General features: G+C 43.1%; 1 protein-coding gene across 1 annotated transcript in view; it reads right to left on the bottom strand.

Annotated features, from left to right (window-relative positions):
• HOMER3 (homer scaffold protein 3) overlaps positions 1 to 26973 on the bottom strand; it is a 277523-nt gene that overhangs the window by 157536 nt on the left and 93014 nt on the right. Inside the window, exon 5 of the mRNA XM_077475475.1 lies at positions 15130 to 15251. Within this exon, the coding sequence (XP_077331601.1) occupies positions 15130 to 15251 (122 nt within the window). The remainder of the gene's footprint in view (positions 1 to 15129; positions 15252 to 26973) is intronic.

Genomic DNA, 26973 nt, shown 5'->3' with positions numbered 1-26973 from the left:
GGGGGAGGGTTTACAACCACTTTAAGGAGGTAGTTTTCTCAGTCTATTCGCCAGTCAAGCAAATATATTCAAAGGGTGCAAGATCCCTGGTCATTTTTGCCTTTATCATCAGGTGAAATAGGTAATTTTTTCATTAAACAGGTAATGGCATATTTGCCTATGGTTCTAATGTGTAAAGGTCGAAGGTGAGAGGTCACTCAGCAACTTATATGTTGAAATCTTGCCTGCGGCTATGCAATGTGAGGCTAGTAGGGGAGCTGCATCTTTTGTGAGAGACTTTCGAACCTATGCCTGGGGAAAAATCTGGATTGTTGCAAAGAGGTGTAAGCGGTCCGGGACAGTGAAAGTATGGTGTGTTAGGGCAGTTTTGTGAAAGACTTTTAGAGTTGTTCCAATAAATGTTTGAGATCTGGAGGGCATTTAGACCAGGGAATCCATAGATGTCCATAGTTGGACATCTATGGAACTCTCTTCCAGGGACACCCAATCCTTATCGGCAGAATGGCAATGCCAGCCTACAATTCTGGCCATGTGTGTAGCAAAGTAGCATAGCTTAAAATTTGGAAAACTCAGACTCCCAACCACCCTCTGCTTTATCAGCAAGCATAACTTGATACACAGGATTTCTTGTGTGCCCATAGAAGTTTCCACAGTACAGTTTGTAATGGTTTAAAAAAGCTGGCCAGTGAGTTAATTGGTAGTGTGTGGAAGAGATATAAAAGTCATGGGAGTATCGTCCTTTTAACGATGGCAGCTCTGCCTAACCAAGAAAAGTGTTAGAGCGACCATTTGAAAAGCTCCTGTTTAACCTGACAATACATCAGTTTTGTTCAGCATTGGTGTGAGCCAAACCCCTAGGTATTTGAGCGTATGTGATACCCATTTAAAAGGAGCCTGTGCAACTATGTTCGGAGAAAAAGAGTGAGATTCATGGCCTCGGATTTGGTGTAGTTTATTTTAATGTTGGAAAGGTATCCATATATAGTAAAAGCCTGTAGTAAATTAGGAATAGAAATGTGCTGTTTTGTTAAAAAAATTAAATAAAAGGTCATCTGCGTACGCATCTTGTACATTTTGGCATCTATCTCAAAACCCCTATTTGAGGAAGTCATGTTGACTGTTCGGATAACTGACTCTAAAGATTATAAATAGCATGGGTGACAGAGGACAACCTTGTCTAGTGCCATTTTTAAAGAACACCGTTTCCGACAGGGTGCCATTGACCTTCAGCCCGGCCATTGGATTCTGACATAAGAAAGAAATCCATGTAAGCATGTGGTTTCAAGCCTATATGGGAGAAAGTAGCCAATAAAAAAAGTCCCATGACACCCTATCGAAAGCCTTCTCCGCATCAGTTGACAGGAGAAAACCTTCAAATACAGCTCGGCGGCTGCCCAAAAGCATTCTATTACCCACTTCCCGACCGGTGCACGCCGATGTACGTCGGCAGAATGGCATGGGCAGGCAAATGGGTGTACCTGTACGTCCCTCTAAATTTGGCGCCCTGCCATCGCGAGCGCGCCGCGCAGCATCTCCCAGTTCTGCCTAGCAACAAGTGACGCTGATCTCTGCTCCATGTGATTGGAGCAGAGATCAGTGTTCACTAAAAGAAAGCTCAGCCCCCAACAGTTAGTAAAATGCCCCTAGGAACCCTTAACCCCTACACTGCCACCCACTGGTTAACCCCTTCACTGCCAGTGTCATTTACACAGGAATCACTGCATTTGTATAGCAGTGATTGCTGTATAAATGACAATGGTCCCAAAAATGTGTCAAAAATGTCTGATGTGTCCGCCATAATGTCGCAGTCACAATAAAAATCGCTGATCGCCGCCATTACTAGTAAAAAAAAAAAAATTATTAATAAAAATGCCATAAAACTATCCTCTATTTTGTAAACGCTATAACTTTTGCGCAAACCAATCAATAATCACTTATTGCGATTTTTTTTTTACCAAAAATCTGTAGAAGAATAAGTTTCGGCCTAAACTGAGGGAAAAATTTTTTTTTAGATATTTTTGGGGGATATTTATTATAACAAAAAGTAAAAAAATAATGATTTTTTTTCAAAATTGTCGCTTTATTTTTGTTTATAGCGCAAAAAATAAAAACCGCAGGGGTGATCGAATACCACCAAAAGAAAGCTCTATTTGTGGGGAAAAAAAGGACGTCAATTTTGTTTGGGAGCCACATCGTATGACCACGCAATTGTCAGTTAAACTGATGCAGTGCCGAATCACAAAAAGTGGTCTGGTCTTAAGCCAGCAAAATGGACTGGGGCTGAAGTGGTTAAACGAAATTTGATAAAAATCAAAAAAAAAATTCGGATTTAAATTTAAGAATTCTGATTTTTTTTATTTTTTTTTTAAAAATCATAGATTTTTATCCACCCTGGGTTTAATACAACTTTAATTTCTGCTTTAAAGAAAGCCTCACTTTTGGATAATATCTGTCAGTGCAAATAAAAAGGATCACATTTGATCTCATAGTTACAAGATTTATAGCAATTCTAGCTTGGAAATATATCATAAAAGCAAACTGAGACTGACCTGGTTTCTCAGAATTTCTTTACAATATCTAGTAGGCTAAAGTATACCTGTGCCCAATATTCTTTACAATCTATATTCAGCTACTTTGCCCATGGTATGGCTTTGGTCTGATAAATGAGGCAGAACAATGTAAAAAAAAAAATTGATTGTGAATTTTTTCTTAAAGGAAAGCTACATTTAAAGAAATTATAGAGGCTGCCATTGTGGATCTTTCTTTCAGGCAATGCCCCCAAGGCTGATTAGGACATCTGACTTCAGAGTGTATGTTTGTTCCAAGTCAGTAAACCTCTAGGTGGTGACGTAAAGATAAGCATGTTAACCTCCAATATTTCTATACTCTTAGGTGTTTGCAAATGCACGTGAATCACTGTAGGTAACAATACAGGAATAATTACCATTTTAAAGACTATGTTACCCTAACATTTCATATTCCTGATATGTGCCTGCTATACCATGTACTTGTATGAAATGGTATGTTGGTACCAGCCCTCCTGTTTTACAATTCCAAACTGACCACATTAGGCATGACAACACATACAATCTCAGCATAGTCAGTTTGGCTATAGTGTAGTATATAAAATATTTATAGAATTTATTAACACCAGAGGGTGTTGGATACAGCAGCTATGGGGAAGTTAATTGCATAAGTCTAGGTAGATAATTCGTATTTATCATTTTCTGGCTGTGCTGAGAGAACAGCCTGCCTATACTCCAATGGCCAAGACTTGTGCTGACATGCCCACCTGCACAACCATTCACTGGGAAGTTCAATGTGCTGCTGCTTCTTCACCCCCAGCTCCTTATGCAGCTGATAGCGATTGTGTGATCAGTTATAAAAAAAAAGGGATTTATATATTTTTTAGATATACACAATTGTTTGTCTAGTATTTCTATTTTAAACAATGGGTTGTTTTACAAGGTAAGGGTTCACATATACTTTAATGTAATGGTAAGGAGCAGTACTTTACAGTATGTGGTGTCCATGGTCCTGATAGCACTAGACAGCTCAAAGTGATTGTTAAGGGATTTTTTTAATGTAACAAACATGTCATACTCACCTGCTCTGTGCAATGGTTTTGCACAAATCAGCCCTGATTTTCCTCTTCTGGGATCCCTCATGTTCGCTCCTGGCTCCTCTCCCCATCAAGCTTGCTATGGGGTACTCGTGAAGGTTACATCATGAGCTGCACTTTGTGTGTCCATAGATCCCACTCTCTCCTCACAGGCTGTGACTGACAGCAGAAAGAGCCAACGGCTCTCACTACTGCCTTCATGGTCAGTGAGGAAACAGTGGAGAGAGCTGCTGTTCTCGGGCACAGCGATGCATCAGGATCGGGCTCAGGTAAGTATAAGAGGGTGCTCGGGTGAGGAGCTGCATGCAGAAGGTTTTTTATTATTATCTTAAATTAGTTGTAAATCTCAGAAATATGGACAAAGCATATCCCTCTATAGTGTGTACCTGTCTCAATTATAAGCACAGAGGGGTTGATTTACTAAAGGTAAATAGACTGTGCACTTTGCAGTTGCTTAAGAGCTTAGTAAATGAGCAGAAGTTCTGCTGACTTCCATCATCCAATCATGTGCAAGGAAAAATGCATTTTTTTTTCCCCCTTGCATGTGATTGGGTAATCTTTGTAAAGTGAAACTTTACCTAATTTCATATTAATTTTACCTACAGGTAAGATTTATTAGAAGGTTGCCCTGTAGCTAAAAATTAAATTCCAGGGTTTACTACCACTTTAAGGGTCCCCTCTCGGGCTGTCAAGGTCCGACATGTTGGATGCCGCTGTCTAGTAAGGGTGCAGGATGAGAAAGAGTCCATCCAGACCCAAAGCATACTCCAAAAATAGCAAGAAATAGCCCGGCCGCCGCACGCGTGACCCAGCCCAAGTGGTTAGCAGGCAAAAGCAGCTTCAGCTAGATTCTGATCAATCCCTGAGGCTAGGGTGAAACATGTTGGAGTTATGGTCTGGATTTTATGAGCTGAGGCTGCTTTTACCCGCTAACCGCTTTGGCCAGGTGAGGTGTGTGGTGGCCAGGCGAGTGTGTGCGGTGGCCAGGCTAGCTCTTCCTATTTCTGCAATTGCTTGTAGAAATTGAAAAGATATAGCAATTGTAACAACCAAAATTTTGAGAATTGGGTGTTATAACAGTAAGGCAAAAATAGCAAGCCTTAAATGACACATGAAGCTTCTCCTTTTTGAAACAAGTATTTTGCCATATGCATACTGTAACATATAGTATTTCAGCTTGATGAAGCAGGCTCTTTGTGTTTGAGGCATTGAGATGTGTATTTCTGTGCATACTGTTTGACCAAGACCTAAACTGAATCACTGGATACCTTAAGAGCTATTCTTGAAACTGGCAAGTTCTACTAATGACCACTAATAACCATTCTTCCTGTTTCACGGCAATGACCTCCAAATAGAATGGTATAAAACCTCATGCTAAATCATTTGGAACATTTTGCAGAACCTGTAATTCTGCTCTGCAGAAGCAATCAGCCTCTTCCTGCCCAAAGTGGATTTGGCATTTAAATTGCTTCAGACGCCCTCCAATTTCTCCTATAGGGCATGGAAGCGCCTTACATATTCATTGGCCTGATGAACTGTGCTTTCGGCCATCACAAACCGTACATACCTATTATGTACTGTGCCAGGAAAGCTATTGCATTTTCTTTGAGACATACAACTGAGAACAATCATGTACAGTACATCTTGATACCAAACTTGGCTGTATATTGAATAATATTTCTTTATATTATAGCAAACTATCCGATTTATCTCCAACTTCCAGATGGTCACAGAGCACTATAAAGATCTAGCCATTTCAGATGGAATGCTTTTATTGAAATGCTTTTCTCTAGATAGAAAGCCTTTTAGCACACCTGTCAGTAACTTGGCAAACTTGCCTGAATATTATTTCTGAAATATCACAATATATAGCAACAGAATAATTAAGAAGGTATACTCTTTCACTATTAAAAAGTTACAGTATGCAGTAGCAGCCGCCCCCTAATCTACATCTAGGGCGCCGGATGCATGGATTTCAATGTTTTTTTTTTGAAGCACATGATTAGAGCCTGAGGCTATTGGCTTAAAAAAAAAAAAAGGTGGGCTTGGGGCGCAGATCATTTTGACTGACAGACCGAAAGTGGGGGGGGGAGGGTTTGACTGACTAACGGACCAGGGGTTATGTTGTGGGTGGTTTGTTTTCCGTCCCTCTGCCCAAAAACAGAGCACCAACCGCCACTGGCAATATGTACACCCCAACAATGAACTGATCTTATTTGCTCCCCTTTGATCTGTCAAATATATCATTGAAATTGTTTTGATATGCGTTTTATATGTGCAAAAAATACCTATGGTTCTGACAGATATCTTGTCAGCAGATTCCTGTGCTCTTTGTCTGTGTTGCTCTCTTATTAGTGACATTGTTTCCAAGTATCTTTAAGGATGGAGTCTGATCCTAGGTTGATAATGCTACATTTTCAAAGTGGTGTACCCCTAGGACAAGAAGTGTTTTATTAACAGAATCATCAGGTACTATAAAGGAAAGACACCTGAAAATTAAAACGAATTCAGCCACCACATCTAAGGACTGGTAAACTGCATTAAAATACATTTTTGTTCTTGGGTTTATGTATGCTTTGTATTCCTGGAGCTTCATTCAAGTGACTGTGCCTGACAAAATCAAATAATCACTCAGATTTTTACAATATCATTTCTTAACACGTCATTAAGCAATTGACTTCAGATGGGGGCTGTTTTTGTAAGACAACATGTGCCCACACACCAAGAACATAAAGGAAAGCTGTACTGAGAAAAATGCAAGAGCTGCTCTTACTGACCTCTAGGGATACTAGTACCCTGACTGTCCATGGCAGAAATAGATTCTGATCAAATAGTCTAAATCTGGCAATACATGACTTCAAGTTCAAGCTGTGGGTGGCCTTGCTGACGTCACCTAGCTCAACAAAATTCAGATTAGAAATTAAAAGAGTCGGGTGGAAAAAGTTGGCCAAAAAGTGAACACTGCCAATCAGCTCCACTCACTGTATTTGGGTATTCTGACAGTTGCGGATGGCAGCTATCAGAATAAAATAGCCAGCAGCAGCAGATTCATCCATCCACGCTTTTAGAATAATATTTACGTGTATAGCCAGTTTAATGCATAGTTATTTTCAGAAGGAAATGTCAGCAATGCAGTCTGCTTATTTTCTCAGGAGAGGTTGCCTTTAAAGTGAAACTAAAATTGATGTAAAACAAAATTGCTGGCAATTAGCTTTTTAAATTCCTAATTTAGCTTTTTTCAGTCATACAGAGATTCCAGGGCAAAAACATAGCCCTGTTACAAGTGTTACAATCATTGGTGAAGAGGTTAACAGCTCAGACAAACTGATCACAAAGAAACAATTGAGAAAATCATATATCTGACCTAGTATGTCACCTAACAGCAGTGCAAAACCTGAGCGGTCCATTAACAGTTTCTGGGAGTATGACTGTTAACAATATGAGGAAGGTAAAAGATAATAAAAAAGGGGATTAAATGTAGAAATATGGAAGAAAAAAAATAAAAAGTGTGTGTGTTTGGGGGGCGGGGGGATAAGTTGGTGCTAGCTGGAGGTTATGGAAGAGAAACACTAAGGAAGTGTGTTGGGAAATCAGGAATGGTGTGCAGGGTTCCTTGTATTGTATATCAGAAGTTGCAGCAGGGCCAAATATCTAACTGGATGACAGTAGGATTTTGGTAGTCTGTGGAAAAGATGAACTCGGTCCAGTAAAACCACTGTTCTTCTCTGTTATTGACTGTTGCCGTCAGCTGCTCAATCATATGTACTTTGTGAATCTTGGAGAATCAGAGGCTAATTGGTGGTGCCATGGATTGCTTCCTAGTATAGTGAGATACACGATTTTGCCACATTAAGTAACTGTATGAGAAGGGAATATTTAGATCTCTTCAGAGAAAACATATTCAATTAAAGGAAGAAGGCTGCTAGGACATCTGGCATCTGTATGTCTGGTAATCTATCCTATTTTTTTGTATGGAGCGCAAGATGGAAGCCCTATGAGTCATCTGGAGGATTCTATCTTTTTGTTAATTTGTACAAGATGGGATTTTGGTTCCTTTCCCATCTGTTTAAACTGGCTGAGAAGAGGCAAGGGGTGAGTTTTACTGTCAAATTTTGAGAGAAAATGGTGTAGTTTCAGAAGGGGGGGGGGGGGGGGGGGATTGAAAATATTTTGCAGTTCTGATAAGGGTTTTGTATAACTCTATCCAAAAATGATGTAGTCTGCAGGTACCTTGGCGTACATGGGAAAGGAATATCCCTTCTTGTAAGCCTGGAGTAAACCAAGGGTGACCGATTATTGGGGTCATAATGAAGAAAACAGGTTTTCTATCTTGTTTGACCAGTTTTAGGGTAATGCCCATCACTGAATGATTATATAAAGCTATAGGAATGTCTGGGGCCACCCAAGGGAGACCTCCAAGGGGACTCTCCATAAAAGCATGCTCCATCTGACCCAGCGTTTAGAAGATTTTTTACGTACACCACTCCAGGACACGGTTCAGATGGGTTGCTTTATGGTACTTGACCATGTCCGGTAGACCTATGTCCCCCAATCTTTGGGGCATGTCAAGGAGTGATTGAGTTTATGCACCTGACCCACCCATAGGAATTGTCCAAATTCCCTCCACACTTGCCCCAAAAATGTCTTAGGTATCCAAATTGGTATTTAGAATGAATACAGCAATTTAGTTAAGATATTAATTTTGAGAACACTACAAAGACATCAATCTGGCAAGGTTTTCTGGATCTAGGACAAGAATGGAAGGAAGTAAGAGCCGTTGTGTGCTCACTTGAATGGGAAATAGTATTGAATCACTGGTTGAGGGACAGTGATGTTAAGCACCTCAGATGTTTGTAGGTTGATTTTTAAATTGGAATGGCTACAATAGGTTTGAAGAGATTAGGTGGAGTGATCTAGTGTGACCAGAGTGTGTTATGAAAAATAAGAGATCATCCATGTATCGGGCTAATTTGTGGATACCCCCATTCATGTTAATGCCGTGGATGTTAGGATCAGTCTAATCTGAATCAGTAGTGGTTCTAGAGTTAGGACAAAATATAAGAGGCAACAGGGTGCAACCCTGGGTGCCATTACAGAGAGTAGAAGAGCAATTAGCTTTTTAAAGACAATTTTTTTCTGCCAAAAATGCTTCTCTGTCTTTCTGCATATTTTTTCTAACTGTACAGTGAGCCACACATGCATAGCTCAGTATACTGTTTCAGCATTATTGGTTCTGTGCATATGTGTAGGAGTTATGTCATCCCATCCTGGCCAATGGTCCATATTAAAAAAAAAAAAAAAAAAAAGAAGAACAGGTAGAGGATGAAATCACCAGCTACAAAGCAACAAGGGAGAGTGAAGTTATTGCATAACCGAAGGAGCACACTTTGAAAGGTAAGTAAGCCACAATGTGCAAATATACTGAGCACGCTTGCATATTATGGAGGCCCCAAACCTTGTGTAGGGTTTAGTTATGCTTTTCCTTTAGATGGCTTTCAAGTACAGACTTAGAAGATCAAAATTGGTAAGGTACAGTATATTATTTACAAACGGTAAATTATCTTTCCTCTTTGCCTTACAATACCAAAATTGTCACAAATGTGGAGAGAAGTACAGAAAATCTGGTATATTTTTTGCAATTCTAAAATTGGCTATAATTTGTTACACACAAAAAGACTGTCAGAGACATGAGTATAATGAATATAATGAACTGTTCATTTAAGCGTAGCAAGAATGAGAAACATTTAACTACAAAGCCTGGTTTACTCTGAAATTACACTTTGTACATCATATATATGAATATCTGATAGTGTAGACCCAGAACTGTATATTCGAGACAAGGAAAGTTTGCATTTACACAAAAATCCTCTAAATACTGATATCAACTTTTTAATGGCCTTCCCTCTTCCATCTTTCTGTTGCATTGTACACACAATCCCACTTACAACTTGCACTGCTTGTAAAATAAGGCCGCGTACACACGCGGGGACTGTTCGCCCAACTTTGTCCGTCAAACAGTTTCGGCAAACAGTCCGCTCAAAATTAGCATGGACGGACATGGCCACACACGACGAACGAACAGTTTGCTGAAACCGTGCGCGATGACGGGAACGGCACGTGCGACGGGACGAAAAATACGACGTCCTATACACTGCATTATAACTTTCGGCGTGTTAAGCCTTTCTGAGCATGCGCAGAACTTAGTTTGTCGAACAAGCCTACACACGGGCGGACTGTTCGCTCAAACAAGGTTTCAGCGGACAGTTTTACGGAATTTCCGAAAAACCTTGTTCGTCAAACTGTCCGCTGAAACTGTCCGCTGAAAGCCCACACACGAGCGGACTGTCCGCCCAAACACTGTTCAGCGTACAAAGTTGGGCGAACAGTCCGCCCGTGTGTACGCGGCCTAAGAGTAACAGATTCAGTTAAAGGCAGTGGCATGGCTTCATAACTGCCATACTGCTCCATAAAAAACAAGAAAAAATAAAAAAAAGATACACAGATACAATTATAAAGCAGAGTTATGCCCTTTATGTGTTGGGGTAAAAATACAAGAGGAGAGCGCAGTCATAAGACCTGTGCAAGTCATATGGCAAACTCCCCTAAAATTTAGAGTGTTCTTTCTAAAGAACATTCAATAGGACACCACTGTCTCAACACTGCAGCCTGTATTTTATGAATCTGCACTGTGATGTAAACACTATGGTGTACAATGGAGAGTGGAAGGTGATATTAATTCTCCACTATAAACAGCCCCCCAAGTGTGCTTTACTAATTTCTGCAGTACCCTCTTCCTTTGTCCTGCAAAAACATTGCAGCATAGGGTTGCACAGAGTCGCCTGGGAAGAGGCTGCAGTCCAGTCAAAATCCTTCAAGAAACCTGATAAATCTGGCTTTATGGGGTCATATACGAGGTATGTCTATTAAATAACAAGACTGTGATTCCACCTGCATGGTGACTTTGAACATGTTTGAATCTGCATGACAAGCAGCAACACTCTATGACGTTTAGTTGATTGTGAGAGCATTTTGTTTTGTGTTTTCTGTAGTGTGCCGAAAAAAGTTTAAAAGTTGAACAAAGTGTCAATTTGAAATTTTTAGTAAAATTGCACAAAAACACCAACAAAATGTTTTCAAATGCTTACTACAGCTTATGGGAATGACGGCCTGTCTGGTTGTGTTTGAGTGGCACAAAAGATTCAGCAGGGAGACATGAAAATTAATTCTCAAAAGTTAAATCGGTGCTTAAAAGGGACACGTTTTGAGTCAGTTGATGCTGCAAAGAAGAAAGCAGCTGATATGTTGGAGGGGTTCAATGCCCTATAGAAGCGACTGAGCAGTTATAAAGCTGCTCAGATTACTTCTACAGGAAAGCCCATGCCCAGCTGCAAATTCTGATTCTGGGATCATGACTGCAGCTGCAGCCATGATCCTGGTATAAACACTTTAACTTGAGAACATGCAGGTATGTCCCAAGGGCATGAAGTGGCTTAACCTCTTTAAGACCGGCCACCGTTTTACAGCGGCACAATGGCTCTCCTGTGCAAATCGCCGTAGCTGTATAGCGGTTCGAACTGGTTCAGTTGCAATCGGCGAGCGCTCGCTCCCACTGTGGGAGCGTGCCTGCGGGTCGGGAGGACGCGATGTCCTCCCTCCAGCGGCTCGCTATTGACTTATACACAGGCAGAACAGGGAATTACAAGGCATTTCCTCATTCTGACAGGTGACATGACAGCTATCTACTGTTCCCAGTGGTCAGGAACAGTGATCTCCGTCATGTCCCAGTAAGCTCATCCCCCCAGTTAGAAACACTCATAGGGAACAGTATTAATCCCTTTCCTGCCAGTGACATTCACATAGTAATCAGTGGCTATTTTTAGATCTGATCGCTGTATAAACGTCACTGGACCCAAAAAAAAAAAAGTGGCAAAAGTGTCCGATCTGTCCACCGCAATGTCGCAGTCCCAATAAAAATCACAGATCACCGCCATTATTAGTAATAATAAAAATAATAATAATAAAAATGCCAAAAATGTATTCCCTATTTTGTAGACGCTATAATTTTTGTGCAAACTAATCAATATATGCTTATTGCGATTTTTTTTAACCAAAGATATGTAGATTATACAAAATTGTCACTTTATTTTATAGCGTAAAAAATAAAAACCGCAGAGGTGATCAAATACCACCAAAAGAAAGCTCTATTAGTGGGGGGAAAAAAAGGACTTAAATTTTGTTTGGATACAATGTTGCATGACAGCACAATTGTTAGTTAAAGCGACGCAGTGCCGAAATGCAAAAAATGCTATGGTCATTAAAGAAGTAAAATCTTCCGGGGCTGAAGTGGTTAAGAAGTTCTACGGTCACAGTATACACTTTCATTGCATAACATCAGCATTGTAACAATACAAACAACAGTTAATATTGACAATCCATAATAAGCTTACTTGAAAATTCTCCTTTAATGTTGTAAGTGCTGCCTGTCTGCTGGCCATCTCTTTCCACAACCTTCTGGATTCCTTATGTAGCCCTGACCCCCTAAGGAGCGGCTGAATTTATTGGGCTTACCGTTACCTTCTTCACCTCGTAAGCGTCTAGGGGTTTCCCGAGGTAGATGGCCCAAAAACTGCAGAGACTGATGACAGATCCACTTAAAGGGATTTTTATTTGCAAAAAAATAGTTAACAACACAGTCTCTCAACATAGGATCAGAGTGTTTAGGTGAAAAGTCCAGGTACTCTTAATGTTAAATTCAGTATGAAACAGTCTCTCACTTTGAATAAATCCAGAGAATAGCCATTCACAACTGGATCCTCACCCTAATTGGATGGTCCTTCTCTCAGCAGGCCTAGCAGCCAACAGGGTACTCGAGTCCGGAATAAGTCTCTGCCACAGACTTTGCTATAGAACGCGTGAGGGAAACTTGAAAGCTTGTAGAACACTCGTGTGGTACCAGTATCTTGCAGCCGGTCCGGCGATACCGCACGAGATTGGATTCGCTTAGGTCCTTCAGCTTTTCCAGGCTCTTGTTCAGAAGCCAACCCTTGCGTGGCCTTCTCCCAAAGAGTCCTCCCCTGGATAACTTCACAGTTGCTGGGCCTCTCCACTAACCCAGACGGCACCGGACCACCTCCGAATCCCTCCCTCAGTTTCCTCGCTTCGGGCTAGCCAGCCCCGAGACGTAATTCACAGAATCTGTGAAATGCCCCGTATTCACAGAATCTGTGAAATGTGTAACACAGCAGTGCTTCTGCACAAGGTATAGTGAATACATATCACAGAATTGAAGGAAGGAAATGCTTGAAATAATTGGAATATGATGTGGAAATGAATATATGATTTTACATTATGACCATAAATTGGCTTTAAAGTGAACTTGGTGGATAGTCCAGTGCATTTAGGCAACAGTCGTATGTCCTAGAGCAGGGGTCTCAAAGTACCAGCCTGCAGGCAGGGCCAATCCTAGGTGGGTGTGACATGTGGCAGTATGAACAGGCAGGGAGCTTTCTCTCTGTCTCCTCTCCTCCACTGTCAGGCTAGGTGCAGATAACAAGTAACAGTTCAGGTGTGCTGATTATACAAAGAGTTCAAAGCACATACCATGAGCAGGTCTAAGCAGAGCAGGTCAGCTGGGACTTGTAGTACACCGCTGCAGACGAAGGTAGGTGATTGCTGGACCTTGTAGTTCACTGCTGTAGATGAGGGTAGATGAGTGCTGGACCTTGTAGTTCACTGTTGTAGATGAGGATAGATGATTGCTGGACCTTGTGGTTCACTGCTGCAGATGTGGGTACTAGTAGAATCAGGCAAAGCGTAGTCTAGGCAAGCTGGGTCATACACAGGTAGATCAGAATCCAAACGGTACAGAATCAGAAGCAAGCAAGGAAGGTCAAACAAGCCGGGTCAAACAAGAAAGTCACAGAGCAAGTATCAGCTGGATCAAACACAAGTGAACTCTAACACGAGCGCTGACTGAATGCTGATACAGGTGATTTAAACGTGAGCTGGCCAATCACTGTTGTTTCCCAGACACAGGCTGTGTCAGGTGAGTTGTGCTGGGTCCTAAAGGGATTCTAGTACTGACATCCACATGCTGCTGCAGCCCAGCATGCATAACACAGGAGAGCAGAGCGGAGGGTGGATCCGCCCATCTCCCAGCCCACCTCGTTCTACCGAGAAGTGCCCGGACGAACTGCGCATGCGCCGTACGCAATGACGCAACAGCCAATTTTACGATCAGCTGTTGTGTCGGCGAGTCAGCGCCTGCGCATAATAACTGACTGAAGACATTTTTCAGTCAGATTGTGCCAAGGCACGTTCATGTAGGTGAGGGGGAAATTTCACATGAAGGGGGGCGGATGTTTTCATTGATGGCCAGTGCTGATGTAACATGAAGGGGTGGATGTTTTCAAAGATGGCCACTGCTACAAAGATGGGGCAGAATTTTTAAAGTTTAGCTAGCTAAATAGGCACTCCAGGAAAAATATCAGATAAAGATTTGTTCAGCAGATTTGTTTGGGCATCGTTAAAAATTCCACCCCCATCTTTTGCAGCACTGGCCATCATTGAAAACATCCGCACCCTTCATGTTAAATTCCATCCCTCACCTCGGTGGCGCTATACACAATCTGACTGAAAAGTGTTTTCAGTCGGCTATTGTGCGCAGACGCCATCTCGCCGACACAACAGCTGATCATAAAATTAGCTGTTGTGCTATTATGTACGGCGCATGCGCAGTTTGTCCCGGCCACTATTCGATAGCGGGCACCTCGACAGAACACCAGCCCAGATCCAGGGTCCTGCTGCCACCTCAGGGTGGAAGATTGTGGCATTCTCAGGGTGCCCTGCCACTAGGCCTGTGAGGAAGCCAGGACCTGACAGGAGGCGAGGACTCGGGAGGCAGTAGATTAGGCCACCAGCTGACTGCCAGGAGGAGAGGTAAGTGAGCCATCACACAGAGGCTAAGCAAAGTCCTTAGTTGAGTGACTGGTGTTTAATAGTGCATCCGCTGACACCATTGCTAGGGGTTAATAGTGCGTCCGCTGAACCAGTGCTTTGGATTAATAGTGCGTCCGCTGACACCAATGCTGGGGGAAAGGAATGTTTGCATGCGACCCTCATTGGATGTGAAAACTTGTCCTGAGACCCCCGTTCTAGAGCATTGCGGTGCCATTCAATGGAACCACAACGTACTAAGACAATGAACCTCTGATGCAAATGAATTGCAACACAACCACAATGCACAGGTGAGCTTTAGTGAACTACTTCAGAAAAATGCTATAATTCTGTTTTTTTGTGCCTTTTGGTGCATGACACAATGCACATTAAAACACAGATGTGTTAACGCAACGCACCAGATCAAAAAATGTACCTTTTTTTTTTTCAAATTTCTTAATATCGAAACCAAGATGAACATACAATTTTTAAAACATATTTTCATCAATTAAGTCAATTTTATTTGTACAAAAATATACACTGGAAAAAATCAGGAAATGTTTTGTATTTACCCCTCAGACAGCATCTTCTTCACCCGCTCTCTCTCTGTGCTAAGCTCCATTTCTGCACTTTGGCTCCTAAACAACTTCTCATCTCCTGGTCCATTGGCACTAATGATGGGAGAGGGTACAACCTGCAGAGATATTACGAAAAAGTATTTTGAGATCTACTGTGACTAATAAGTTAATAAAATAAATATTTTCTCTAATTGCATCTTATTTTCAAGTATAATAATATGCACTTTAACAAATTTGCAGGAAATCTTACCAATAGAAGAGAATAAAGTACTGGGAAATTCCATGGGCACACAATATACATAAACCATAATATGTGCTACAATATAAATTTCCTAGCAATAATTTCCTAATTTTGCTCCTTGCAGATGAGCTAAAGATCATAGCCTCTTGCTATGGAGAGGTTTAACTATTTGCTGATAATTATCTTGTTAGGCTAGAAATACACAGGAAATTTTTAGTAACTCAACCCTCCCACTAAAATTGCTTATAGGTGTAAGTTGCCAAGCAGCAACATGGGTCAAGTAGGCCCCTTTCACACAGGCAATCTGATCAAATCCCCCTGTCAGTTTTTCAGGTGGACCTGATCGGTCCATATATCCCTATGGACCGGCCGGTTTAAACAAACTTGTGTGCATTTACACCCGCCTACCTCTGATCCAGTCTAAAAACAAACTGAAGAGGGTCTGTGTAGGTGGATGAGATCAGAGGTAGTCTGGTGTAAACAGACAGCCAGTCTATTTACACCTGACCGGCGGGTGCACCTTAACTGTCTGTTTTTACTGTTCCAATGGCCGCCTGTGTGAGGCTCTTAGGAAGAGGAGACACCCTCAAAACACATTAGCGCCTGCAGAACTCTTGGACACCTGCTCGGTCTAACAGAAGGCATGCTATCTGTTGGTGCAAATTGAAGATCAATTTTCACAGCTAACTAGCAAAGTACTAGATCAGCGTTTCAGGTCAGTTTTTTTAACAGTATCAGGTCAGGATATTATTCTGTTCACAACTGAATGACAATGATGATTCAGAAGTGTTCCCATACAAGTCAATGGGCCTGAATTTGCACCTCAGCTGGACCGCACTGCACCAGACACATGTGAACAGGTACAATAGAAAGCAATGTTCTATGACATGTCATACGAAGTGGATGCGGCTCAAACTGCTGGATTCACACCATCTTTACATGCGGCTCACAGCAGGGGTCCGGTGCATCTCCATTTACTGTTTCAGGTCTGGATTTAAGCCCAAATTTGAGTGAATGCGGACCTGAAACAGATCAAAAGACGCACAGGACCCCTGTGCAAATCCGCATCGGAGTCACAGCGGAGATATGTGAACCGGCTCCATAGAGAGCTTTTCAAAATCTAATTGCAAATTGGATGTCGAAAACCCACATCCAATTCACAATAGCAAATAATCGCTAAACAGAAAAGCGGCACAGTGGTGTAGTGGTTAGCACTCTCACCTAGCAGTAAAAAGGGTCGCTGGTTCGAATCCCAACCACAACACTACCTGCCTGGAGTTTGCATGTTCTCCCTGTGCCTGCGTGGGTTTCCTCCAGGTACTCTGGTTTCCTCCCACACTCCAAAGACATGCAGATAGGTTAATTGGCTTCTGTCCAAAATTGGCCTTAGTATATGAACGGGGACCTTAGATTGTGGGCTCCTTGAGGGTAGGGACCAATGTGAGTGTGCAATGTACAGGGATAGGTGTAGACACTCACTCAGGTTGAACTGGATGGACTGGTGTCTTTATTCAACCTTACTAACTATGAAAGGCCTCATGCACACTGGCTGTTTAACTACTTCAGCCCCAGAAGGATTTACCCCCTTCCTGACCAGAGCACTTTTTGCTATACGGCACTGTGTCGCTTTGACAATTGTGCAGTCGTGCAACTTTGCACCAAAACAAAATTGACGTCCTTTTTTTCAAACAAATAGCTTTCTTTTGGTGGTATTTGCTCACCTCTGCGTTTCTGACAATTTTGAAAAAAAAAGCTATATTTTTCACTTTTTGCTATAATAAATATCCCCAAAAAATATAAAAAAAAAAAAATTTCTTTCTAAGTTTAGGCTGATATGTATTCTTCTACATTTTATATTTTTACCAAAAATAATCGCAATAAGCGTATGTTGACTGGTTTGTGCAAAAGTTATAGCATCTACAAAATAGGGGATAGATTTATGGCATTTTTATTATTATTATCTTTTATTAGTAATGGCGGTGATCTGCGATTTTTATCATGACTGAGACATTATGGCAGACACATTGGACACTTGACACCATTTTGGGACCATTGTCATTTATACAGGGATCAATCCTATAAAAAATGCCCTAATTACTCTATAAATGACACTGGCAGGGAAGGGGTTAAACATTAGGGGGCGATCAAGTGTGTCCTAGGGAGCGATTCTAAATGTGGGGGGGGATTGGCTGCCACTGATATGACAGTAAACACTGGTAATGATGACAGAGAGCAGTAGATCCCTGTCATGTCACTAGGCAGAACAGGGGAATTATTATTATTGATTTATATAGCGCCAACAGTTTACGCAGCGCTTTACAATGTATAGTGGAAACAACACAATTACAGTAAAATACAAAAAAGGTACAGGAGGGCCCTGCTCATAGAGCTTACATTCTAAAGGGAGGGGGTGGTGGTACAAAAGGTAATAGCTGCAGAGAATGATTTGATCTGGGTGGCTCGGGGACAGTTAAGTGGGTGTGGGATAGGCTTCCCTGAATAAATTCGTTTTCAGGCAACTCTTAAAGGTGGACAGGGTAGGGGCTGAGCGGACAGACTGGGGCAGGGAGTTCCAGAGGATGGGAGAGGCTCTGGAGAAGTCTTGAAGGTGAGCATGAGAGGAGGTAACAAGGGAGCTAGAAAGCAGGAGGTCGTCGGAGGAGCGGAGGGGACGATTTGGGTGTTATCTGCAGATGAGGTTGGTGATGTTGATGGGGCAAGGTTGTGGATTGCTTTGTATGTTATGGTTAGTATTTTGAATTTTACACGGTGGGGTAGGGGAAGCCAGTGAAGGGATTGGCAGAGAGGGGCAGCAGTCACGGAACGATTAGTGGAGGTGTATTAGTCTAGCAGCAGCATTCATAATAGACTGAAGGGGGGATAGCCCTACTTAAGGGTAGGCCATTAAGGAGAGAGTTGCAGTAGTCAAGGTGGGAAATAATCAAGGAGTGAACGAGTTGCTTTGTGGTGTCATTAGTCAGGAAGGGTCGAATTCTGGAGATGTTGCGGAGGTGAAGGCGGCAGGATTTAGCCAGTGATTGTATATGGGGGCTGAAGGAGAGGCCAGAGTCAAGTATTACACCCAGGACCCTGGCATGTGTGAAGAGACCAATGGTTGTGTTGTTGATATTAATGGTGAAGTCACGGGGGGGATCATGAAGGAGGAAATATAACAAGCTCAGTTTTAGAAAGATTGAGTTTAAGGAAGTGGTGTGACATCCATACTGATATGTCATTCAGTAAGTTGGAGATCTGTGAGGAGATTAAGGGGGTGAGTTGAGGTGTGGAGAGATAGATCTGGGTGTTGTCGGCATAGAGGTGGTATTGGAAACCATGGGAGCTTATCAACTGGCCCAGGGAAGAGGTATAGAGTGAGAATAGGAGGGGCCCAAGGACAGAACCTTGGGGTACCCCAACAGAAAGAGGAAGGGGAGCAGAGGAGATGGAGTTGTAAGCGACACTGAAAGTGCGCTGAGATAGGTAGGAGGAAAACCAGGATAAAGCAGAATCGCAGAGGCCAAGGGAACGTAATTTTCTGAGGAGGAGCAGGTGGTCAACTGTGTCAAAGGCAGCAGAGAGGTCTAAAAGTATGTGTATGGAGTAGTGGCCATTGGCTTTAGCAGTTAGTAGGTCATTGGTGAGTTTTAGTAGGGCAGTTTCAGTAGAATGTTGTGGGCGGAAGCCAGACTGTAAGGGCTCAAGAAGTTTGTTGTCCATGAGGTAGCGACTCATTTGGCATGGACAAGGCGTTAGATGAGCTTGGAGGCAAACGGGAGCAAGGAGATGGGTCTTAAGTTGTTCAAACAGGTGGGGTCTAGTGAGGGTTTTTTGAGTATGGGGGTAACCAGTGCATGTTTGAGCAGGGAAGGAAAGGTGCCGGAGGAGAGGGAGAGGTTGAAGATGTGGGTTAGGGAGTTAAGGATAGAGTGGGAAGGTGGTAGCAGTAATTGTAAAAAGGAATTCCTTGTTTACAAAGGCATCTCCCCGTTCTTGTCATGCCATTGTGCCTATGTATATCGTTATGCACTGGTCGGCAAGTGGTTAAACACTGTTAGGGGGCATCTGTAGGTTTTTTGTTTTTTTCAGCCTCTAAAGCCTGCTGCATGTTAGCCTATGTGTCCATATACACATTGGCATTTAGGCCTGTTTCACACCTATGTGTTTTTTAGTGCGTTTTTAGTTTTGCAGAAGCATACTACATCCATTTAACATGGTTTCCTATGGATGTAGTTCACATCTGTGCATTTAATGGAAAAGGCCAGGGACTTTTTGGCTGGATGAAAAGTAGGGGTGCTGAAATTAATCGCTGCATCGCAATTCGGGTGTCCCCATGCGGCATTGATGCGTTAGGACCGTAAAATCAATTGCCGGGTGACGTCATCCTGACTTGCCCCACCCCTCTTGGGTGAGTGCTCCAAGCGTACTGTTAAAATCACTTCCTGTTTTAATAAATGCCGTGTTAAAATGAATGATGTGCCCCGCTGTACAGTAGGGCAAAAAAGTATTTAGGCAGCCACCATTTGTGCAAGTTCTCTGACTTAAAAAGATGAGAGAGGTCTGTAATTGTCATCATAGGTATACCTCAACAATGAGAGACAAAATGTGGAAACAAATCCAGACAATCAGATTGTCTGATTTTTGAAAGAATTTATTTGCAAATTATGGTGGAAAATAAGTATTTGGTCACCTACAAACAAGATTTCTGGCTCTCGCAAAGGCTACCATCAGTAACACACTACGCCACCAGGGACTCAGATCCTGCAGTGCCAGACGTGTCCTCCTGCTTAAGCCAGTGCATGTCCGGGCCTGTCTGAGGTTTGCTAGAGAGCATTTGGATGATCCAGAAGAGGATTGGGAGAATGTCATATGGTCAGATTAAACCAAAGTAGAACTGTTTGGTAGAAACACAACTTGTCGTGTTTGGAGGAGAGAATGCTGAGTTGCAACCAAAGAACACCATACCTACTGTAAAGCATGCGGGTGGCAACATCATGCTTTGGGGCTGTTCAGTATTTTTCAGTTTGTTTGCGCCCCCCAAAAGCACCAGCTGCCACTGGTCAGCACAGAGACAGTACTTCACAGGGCTGTTTGTCAGCTGTGGATTGTAATCCCTCCTGACCTTCCAGCAGCAGTGTGTGAGCATGCTTTTACCCTGTAATGCACTGGATTAGTGTACTTTTTAAGGGAGTGAGGTTATTTTTAATTCAAAGCGGAGTTCCAGTCAATTTTTTGTTTATTAAAAGTCAGCAGCTACAAAAAAAAGTGTATCTTCCGACTTTCAATAAAAAGACACTCACCTGTCCCACAATCCATCCAGCGACGTGGCCATTCAAACCCTCCATTCTCTCCCCGCCTGTCCATGGCGCTGGCATTACTACTGTGGGCATCCAGCTGTGACAGCTTGCAGCTTCACATCCGAGTGTGCATGTCTCACTGCACTGTTCTGCATAGCCGGGCAATCTTTTGGGAACTGTGATGTGTTCCAGAAGATTGCAGGGTGGAAGGGCCACCTATGAGGCCCAAGCAGAAGTGGGAGTTCGTCAGTAATCGTAATGCACTGCGGAATCGAATCATTGACCAGATAATTGTAATCGAATCGTATCGTGAGACTAGTGAAGATGCGCATCTCTAATGAAAAGCATGTACTGAAAAATGCAAAACGCACCTGCAATATGCAAACTGCGACCTGCATAGGTGTGAATCAGGCCTTAGGAGGCAGGAAAAAAAAAACAAGGGCAACAGCATTTGGGCAGAGAAAACACTTGATGCGTCCAAAGGCGCATTAACGCTAGATGTGTCAAGCACTTGAGCGTTAATTTTTACCGGCCAGTACACATTTTTATTCTGGCCAATTAAATTATTTTTTGCCCAAGAGCATGACGCGTATAAATGCGTCTAGCCAAAATGCTGCTACCAGAAGGAAACATGTCTAGCAGAGATAGGCAAACACCCTGTGTGCATGAGGCCATAGAATAATTTGCTCTATAAATTAAACTACAGAAGCAGCTTCTAATCACAATCAATCTCACGATAGCACAATGTTGCAAGTGTGTGTGATTGATAGATGCTACCACATGCTACTGATTTTTTTTCTCTATGAGGCCCTATTACAAGATTTAACCATTTGCTATCTAGTCACCTCATTAGTCGACTCTAGAGCTATCCAAGGGATTTGTAGTTGATCAATCACATAATCAAAACCAGTAGAGATTAATCCAGAGGAGTAGAAACTGATCATTAAAACAGCTGAAAAAATTGTGTCCCTCTTATGTAACCTACACAAATAGTGTGTAGTAATGATAAATCTTGCATGATAGCACCATGCTCCAATAAAATAAGACTGATTGCTACAAGTTGCTTCTAGAATTAGATACTTATATTACTTTCTATATAGTAAGCCAGTTGCTCATCTGTTTGGACAGTACAGTTATCAAATAAAAACTGTGCTATATGTGATATATTGTGCACTGCTCATTGGCATACGATCTAATGGAGGACAGCAAAATAGTATTATGTCTTTACAGTGTCTATAGAAGAATATCTAGCTATAGTATAAGGACCAAAAGACAGTTATGTGTTGTCAAATTTAAACAAATAGGTTTATCACTTATGTTTAATGCAACATTAACTTGATTCATGCTATGTTTAGCTTCCATGACACTTTGGTTATAAGTAGTGATGGGCTTGGGCATGTTCGGATCAAGCTGGCCAATAAGCCGGCACTGCATACCGCCAATCATAGGCAGCGTGTGTATGTGCAGCTGCTGGTCGGGAAATGCCTCACTGTCTATGATTGATGGTGTGCAGTGATGGCTTCCTGGTGAGTTCGATTCGAACATGTCCGAGCCCATCACTAGTTGTGAGTGATTAGAACTGCCACAACCTGCAGTGGGGTACAGATATTAACAGAGGCTTCAGTGAAAGTACCCTCTGCGGCAGGTTACATGACCTTACATACTGGCTTGTGGTACCAGGACCCCCACAGGAATCAGAGAAAACCAAATATTTCAGGGAAACACTGTCAAACACAATTTGATTATACAAATCCATAGTTCCCAAATGTCTGATTTCAAGGGACTGTCCCTGATTTGGAACAAACTCCTCTTCCTCCTCATTTGCCCCTCATTTTTGTATGATCTATATAGTGGTATATAAAATGCAATACTTATTACCAAAAAGCATTTTACAGTGCTAAACCCTTCATCCAATTTCCGAATTGTAATGTTAACATTTGTAAATTTCCAAAAGCCAATATAGAGGAATAGTAGTGGTAAAAAAGGACTTGGCAGTTTAAACAAGTTTCCTTTAAGGGGCGTGGCAAGGGGTGTTTCCTATACCTACACACTTTTGCCAATTTGCTCCCTCATTCCCATCTCAGAACATTGGGAAGTATGCAAATCCAAATCGATATAATATTTAAACCACAATAGTAACCAATAGTGACACTACTTCACCCATGAGTATCCTTAGATGATAGATTATATAGATATATATATATATCTCTATCTATCTATCTCACTCTCTATCTATCCATCTATATAAGTACCAGGAATGAATAGCATCGAAGCTGCTTTTTTTGAATATGGTTTTAATGTTTGATAAATAAATGTTATTTAGTAAGTTTAGTTTAGTAAGTTTCCTTTCTTAAAGATATGTAATAAAAATAGGTTTAGCTGGAGATACGCTGTGTTGTAGCAATAATAATTAGTTACATATATAGGATTTATTAACCACTTAAGGACCGGGCCTCTTTTTTTAGATGTGTTTACAAGTTAAAAACGTTTTTTTTTGCTAGAAAATTACTTAGACTCCCCAAACATACATTTTTTCCTAACACCCTAGAGAATAAAATTGTGGTTGTTGCAATACTCTGTCACACCGTATTTGCACAGCGCTTACAATCGCATTTAAAAAAAAAAAAAAAGGATTTTTTTGTACTCACAGTGAAATTATTTTCTCTGTAATTCACCGACTGACACAGCTCCTCTCTTAGCCATTGGGTTGTTATGCCCTATTACTAGGAGATACTAGGCATTAGTTGTAATACAACACTCAGAACTCTTAGTTCCGCCCAGGGGGCAGTCCCTTGGGCAACAACCCTCCACCCTGCCATGCAGTCATCAGTACGTCAACAAGCAGTATAACGTAAAGATAAAAAGGAGGGACAGTGCTGTGTCAGCTGGTGAATTACAGAGAAAAGGATTTTATGGTACAAAAAATCCTATTTTCTTATATTCACTAACCGACCCAGCTCCTTTTAGCCATTAAGACATCCCCAAGCAGTGCCAAACGAGGGGTGGGAAAACAGCATAAAAACTTCATCCACCGTAGCAAGTGGGAACTAGTGAAACTTTACCCACAAAAAACACAACAGTGCGTGGAGAAATCCACCACCAAACCAGGGTACCCTCAACAGGAGTGACTACCCACAGACGCACAAAAAACTGCGGAATGTAATACAACAGTGCATTAACTTAACGGTACTGTGTTTTTAACGAAAAACCAGGAAAAAAGGAAATATTTCATATTCAATTGCCACTATACGGCCTCCTGCAAAACTTTGCGGCCAAAACAGGCATCAGCCGATGCATTGACGTCTACCTTGTAGAACTTGGTAAACATGTGGACAGGCGACAAGGTCGCCGCCTTACACACCTGAGCGGTAGACGTTTGGTGTCGGAAAGGGCCCAAGATGTTCCGATTGTCCTTGTGGAGTGGGCCATGACCAGAAAGGGGGGGCACTTGCCCCTTCAAGGCGTAGGCTTGTACTACAATCTGTCTGATCCACCTGGAAATGGTAGCCGACAAGACCACCATGCCTTTCTTGAGACCAGCCCCCGAAACAAAGAGTGACGCCTTCAAAGCCCAAACCACGTCCAGAGCGTTAAGGGCCACCTCCTTAATGTCCTCATTAATATCAAAAGCCAAGACCACCTTATCCTTGTAGATAACAAGATAGGGCGACTTGCAAGACAAAGCCGCCAGTTCCGAAACCCTCCTGGCCGATGTGGTGGCCACTAGAAAGACCACCTTCTGGGAAAGAGTCAACAGGGGAATCTCCCTGATATTTTCAAATGGCGGTTTTTGAAACGCCGATAACACCAGGTTCAAATCCCATGGGGGTAACGGTGGACGCACCGGAGGGACTACATGTCGTACCCCCTGAACGTAGGTACTCACTAATGAGTGAGACGCCAAAAAAAAAAAAAAAAAAGAAAAAAAGACAGCCAAGGCTGAAATTTGCCCCTTAATGGTGCTTAATGTCAATTTCTGGTCTACTCCTTGCTGAAGAAACAGCAGGATCCTGGATATAGAAAAGGAGCGCAGATTCCACCCTTTTTCCTCAGACATGGAGATGTAGGCCTTCCAGGTACGATGGTATATCTTCCGGGAAGAAGATTTTTGTGCTCTCGACATAGTTGGGATCACCGAGTCGGACAGACCCCGATTCCTCAACACCTGGCTCTCAATAGCCATGCCATTAAAGCCAGCGATGGTAAAGCAGGATGGAGAATAGGACCTTGAGGCAGAAGGTCTTCTCGCAACGGCAGTCGCTAGGGAGTGTCTGCCACCAGATGCACCAGGTCTGCGTACCAAGGACACTGAGGCCAATCTGGAGCAACCAGTATTACTGGGATCCCCTCTGCTTCCACCCTGCGAAGCAGGCATGGTAAGAGTTTCAGTGGAGGAAAGGCGTAGATCAGCTGGTACTGATCCCACGGAGCCACCAGCGCGTCTGACGCGTCTGCCCATGGATCTCTTGTCCTGGACACGAATCTTGCCACCTTCCAATTGAGACCGGAGGCCAGAAGATCCATGTCTGGTGTGCCCCACCTCAGGCACAGTAACCTGAATATCTCTGGATGCAACACTCATTCTCCTGGGTCCAGCATCTGGCAACTCAGATAGTCCGCCTGTCAGTTATCCACTCCCGGCATGTAAATGGCCGGCAGGGCCGGTACGTGTCGCTCTGACCACCGAAGTATGTGAGCGACCTCCTGTGCCGTGGCTGAACTTCTTGTTCCCCCTTGGATTGATGTATGCCACAGCCCTGGCGTTGTCTGACTGGATCCTGATCGGACGCCCCTGAATTCTCATCGATCAAGTGGAGGGCAATAGCCTGATCTCTCTCAATTCGAGCAGATTGATCGGAAACTTGGATTCTTCCGTCGACCAGAGGCCCTGAGCTGACTGAACCCCCATCACTCCACCCCAGCTGGATAGGCTGGTGTCCATTGTGATCACTGTCCACTTCAGAGGAAGGAACGATTTCCTGGACTGAATCACCGGGGACCTCAGCCACCAGATCAGTGAGTCTGACTGACTGGCTCACCTGGATCTGTCGATCCAGGGACAACTGAGATTTGTCACATTTTGTCAAAAATCTCCTTCTGCAGGACTCTGGTGTGGAACTGGGCATAATGCACTGCCTGGAAGGAGGCTACCATGAGATCCAGGACTCGCATGCAAAAGCGGAGCGACGACCACTTGAGGTTCATAAGCAGTTTTACCGCGACTCTGAGTTCACTTCCATGGAGTCCAGCAGCAAGCCTATGTAGCCTAGGTACTCCAAACGCTGAGTCGGTACAATCACCGACTTCTTTAGGTTCAACAGCCACCCAAATTCTTGCAGGGTCTGCATGGTGATCGCCACATCCTCCTCTAACTCTGAGGCAGAAGATGCCCTCAGGAGGAGATCGTCTAGGTATCCCACGATCGTGATCCCACGTTGCCGTAGCAACGCCAAAACTGGAGCCAATACCTTGGTAAAGACTCGGGGGGAGAGATGCCAGATCAAAAGGAAGAGCCACAAATTGGTAGTGACCACAGAAACTTTTGATGTCAAAGGCATATGGGCATGTGCAGGTACGCATCCTGGATGTCCAGGGAAGCCAGGGAGTCCCCTTGATGGAGCGCAGCGACTACTGAGCGAATTGATTCCATTCTGAACCTCTGCACTTTCACAAAGTGATTGAGGGCTTTTAGGTCCAAGATTGTAGTTCCCAAGAAGGAAGGGGTACGTCCAAACAGATTTGAGTAGAATCCCTGGAAACGTTCCGATTCTGGAACCGGTACAACCACCCCACGACTCAGCAGGTCCCCTACTGCACCCAAAAGGGCCTCCCGGCGAGCCGGGGATACGGGTATGCTGGAGGGGAAGAATCTGTTTGGCGGCCAAGAGAGAAACTATCTTGTAGCCTGAGGAAATCAGATCGCAGACCCATCGGTCAGATAACCGAGAGGACCACCGGGCTGCAAACTCCCGAGGGTGACCCCTCACCCGAGACATGGGTGGGGGTAAACCTTCATGCGGTAGCACTTTTATTCGCAGGCTTGCAGGTTCCAGGGACGTTTTTGTCCGTCCACGGTCATCCTGTCAGGCTGGGGACGTTTTGCCGAAGCTCCAGGAGGACAAAAAAGCCATTTGTGAGCGGAAAAAGAGGACCCTTGCCTACGGCGTGGCTCCTTAGCCTTCTTGGCCTGTGGGAGTAAGGTACTCTTACCACCGATGGCATTTTTAATAATGTCATCCAAAGAGGCTCCAAAGAGCCGGTCGCCAAGAAAGGGAAGATCTGTCAGGGCTTTCTTGGATGCCT

The sequence above is a fragment of the Lithobates pipiens genome, unplaced genomic scaffold (assembly GCF_037356315.1).
Source record: "Lithobates pipiens isolate NorthernLeopardFrog02 unplaced genomic scaffold, aLitPip1_a1.2 Scaffold_13, whole genome shotgun sequence".
NCBI classification, from domain to species: Eukaryota; Metazoa; Chordata; class Amphibia; order Anura; family Ranidae; genus Lithobates; species Lithobates pipiens.
The sequence above is the reverse complement of the archived record's forward strand: the minus strand, read 5'-3'. Positions and strand labels throughout refer to the sequence as shown.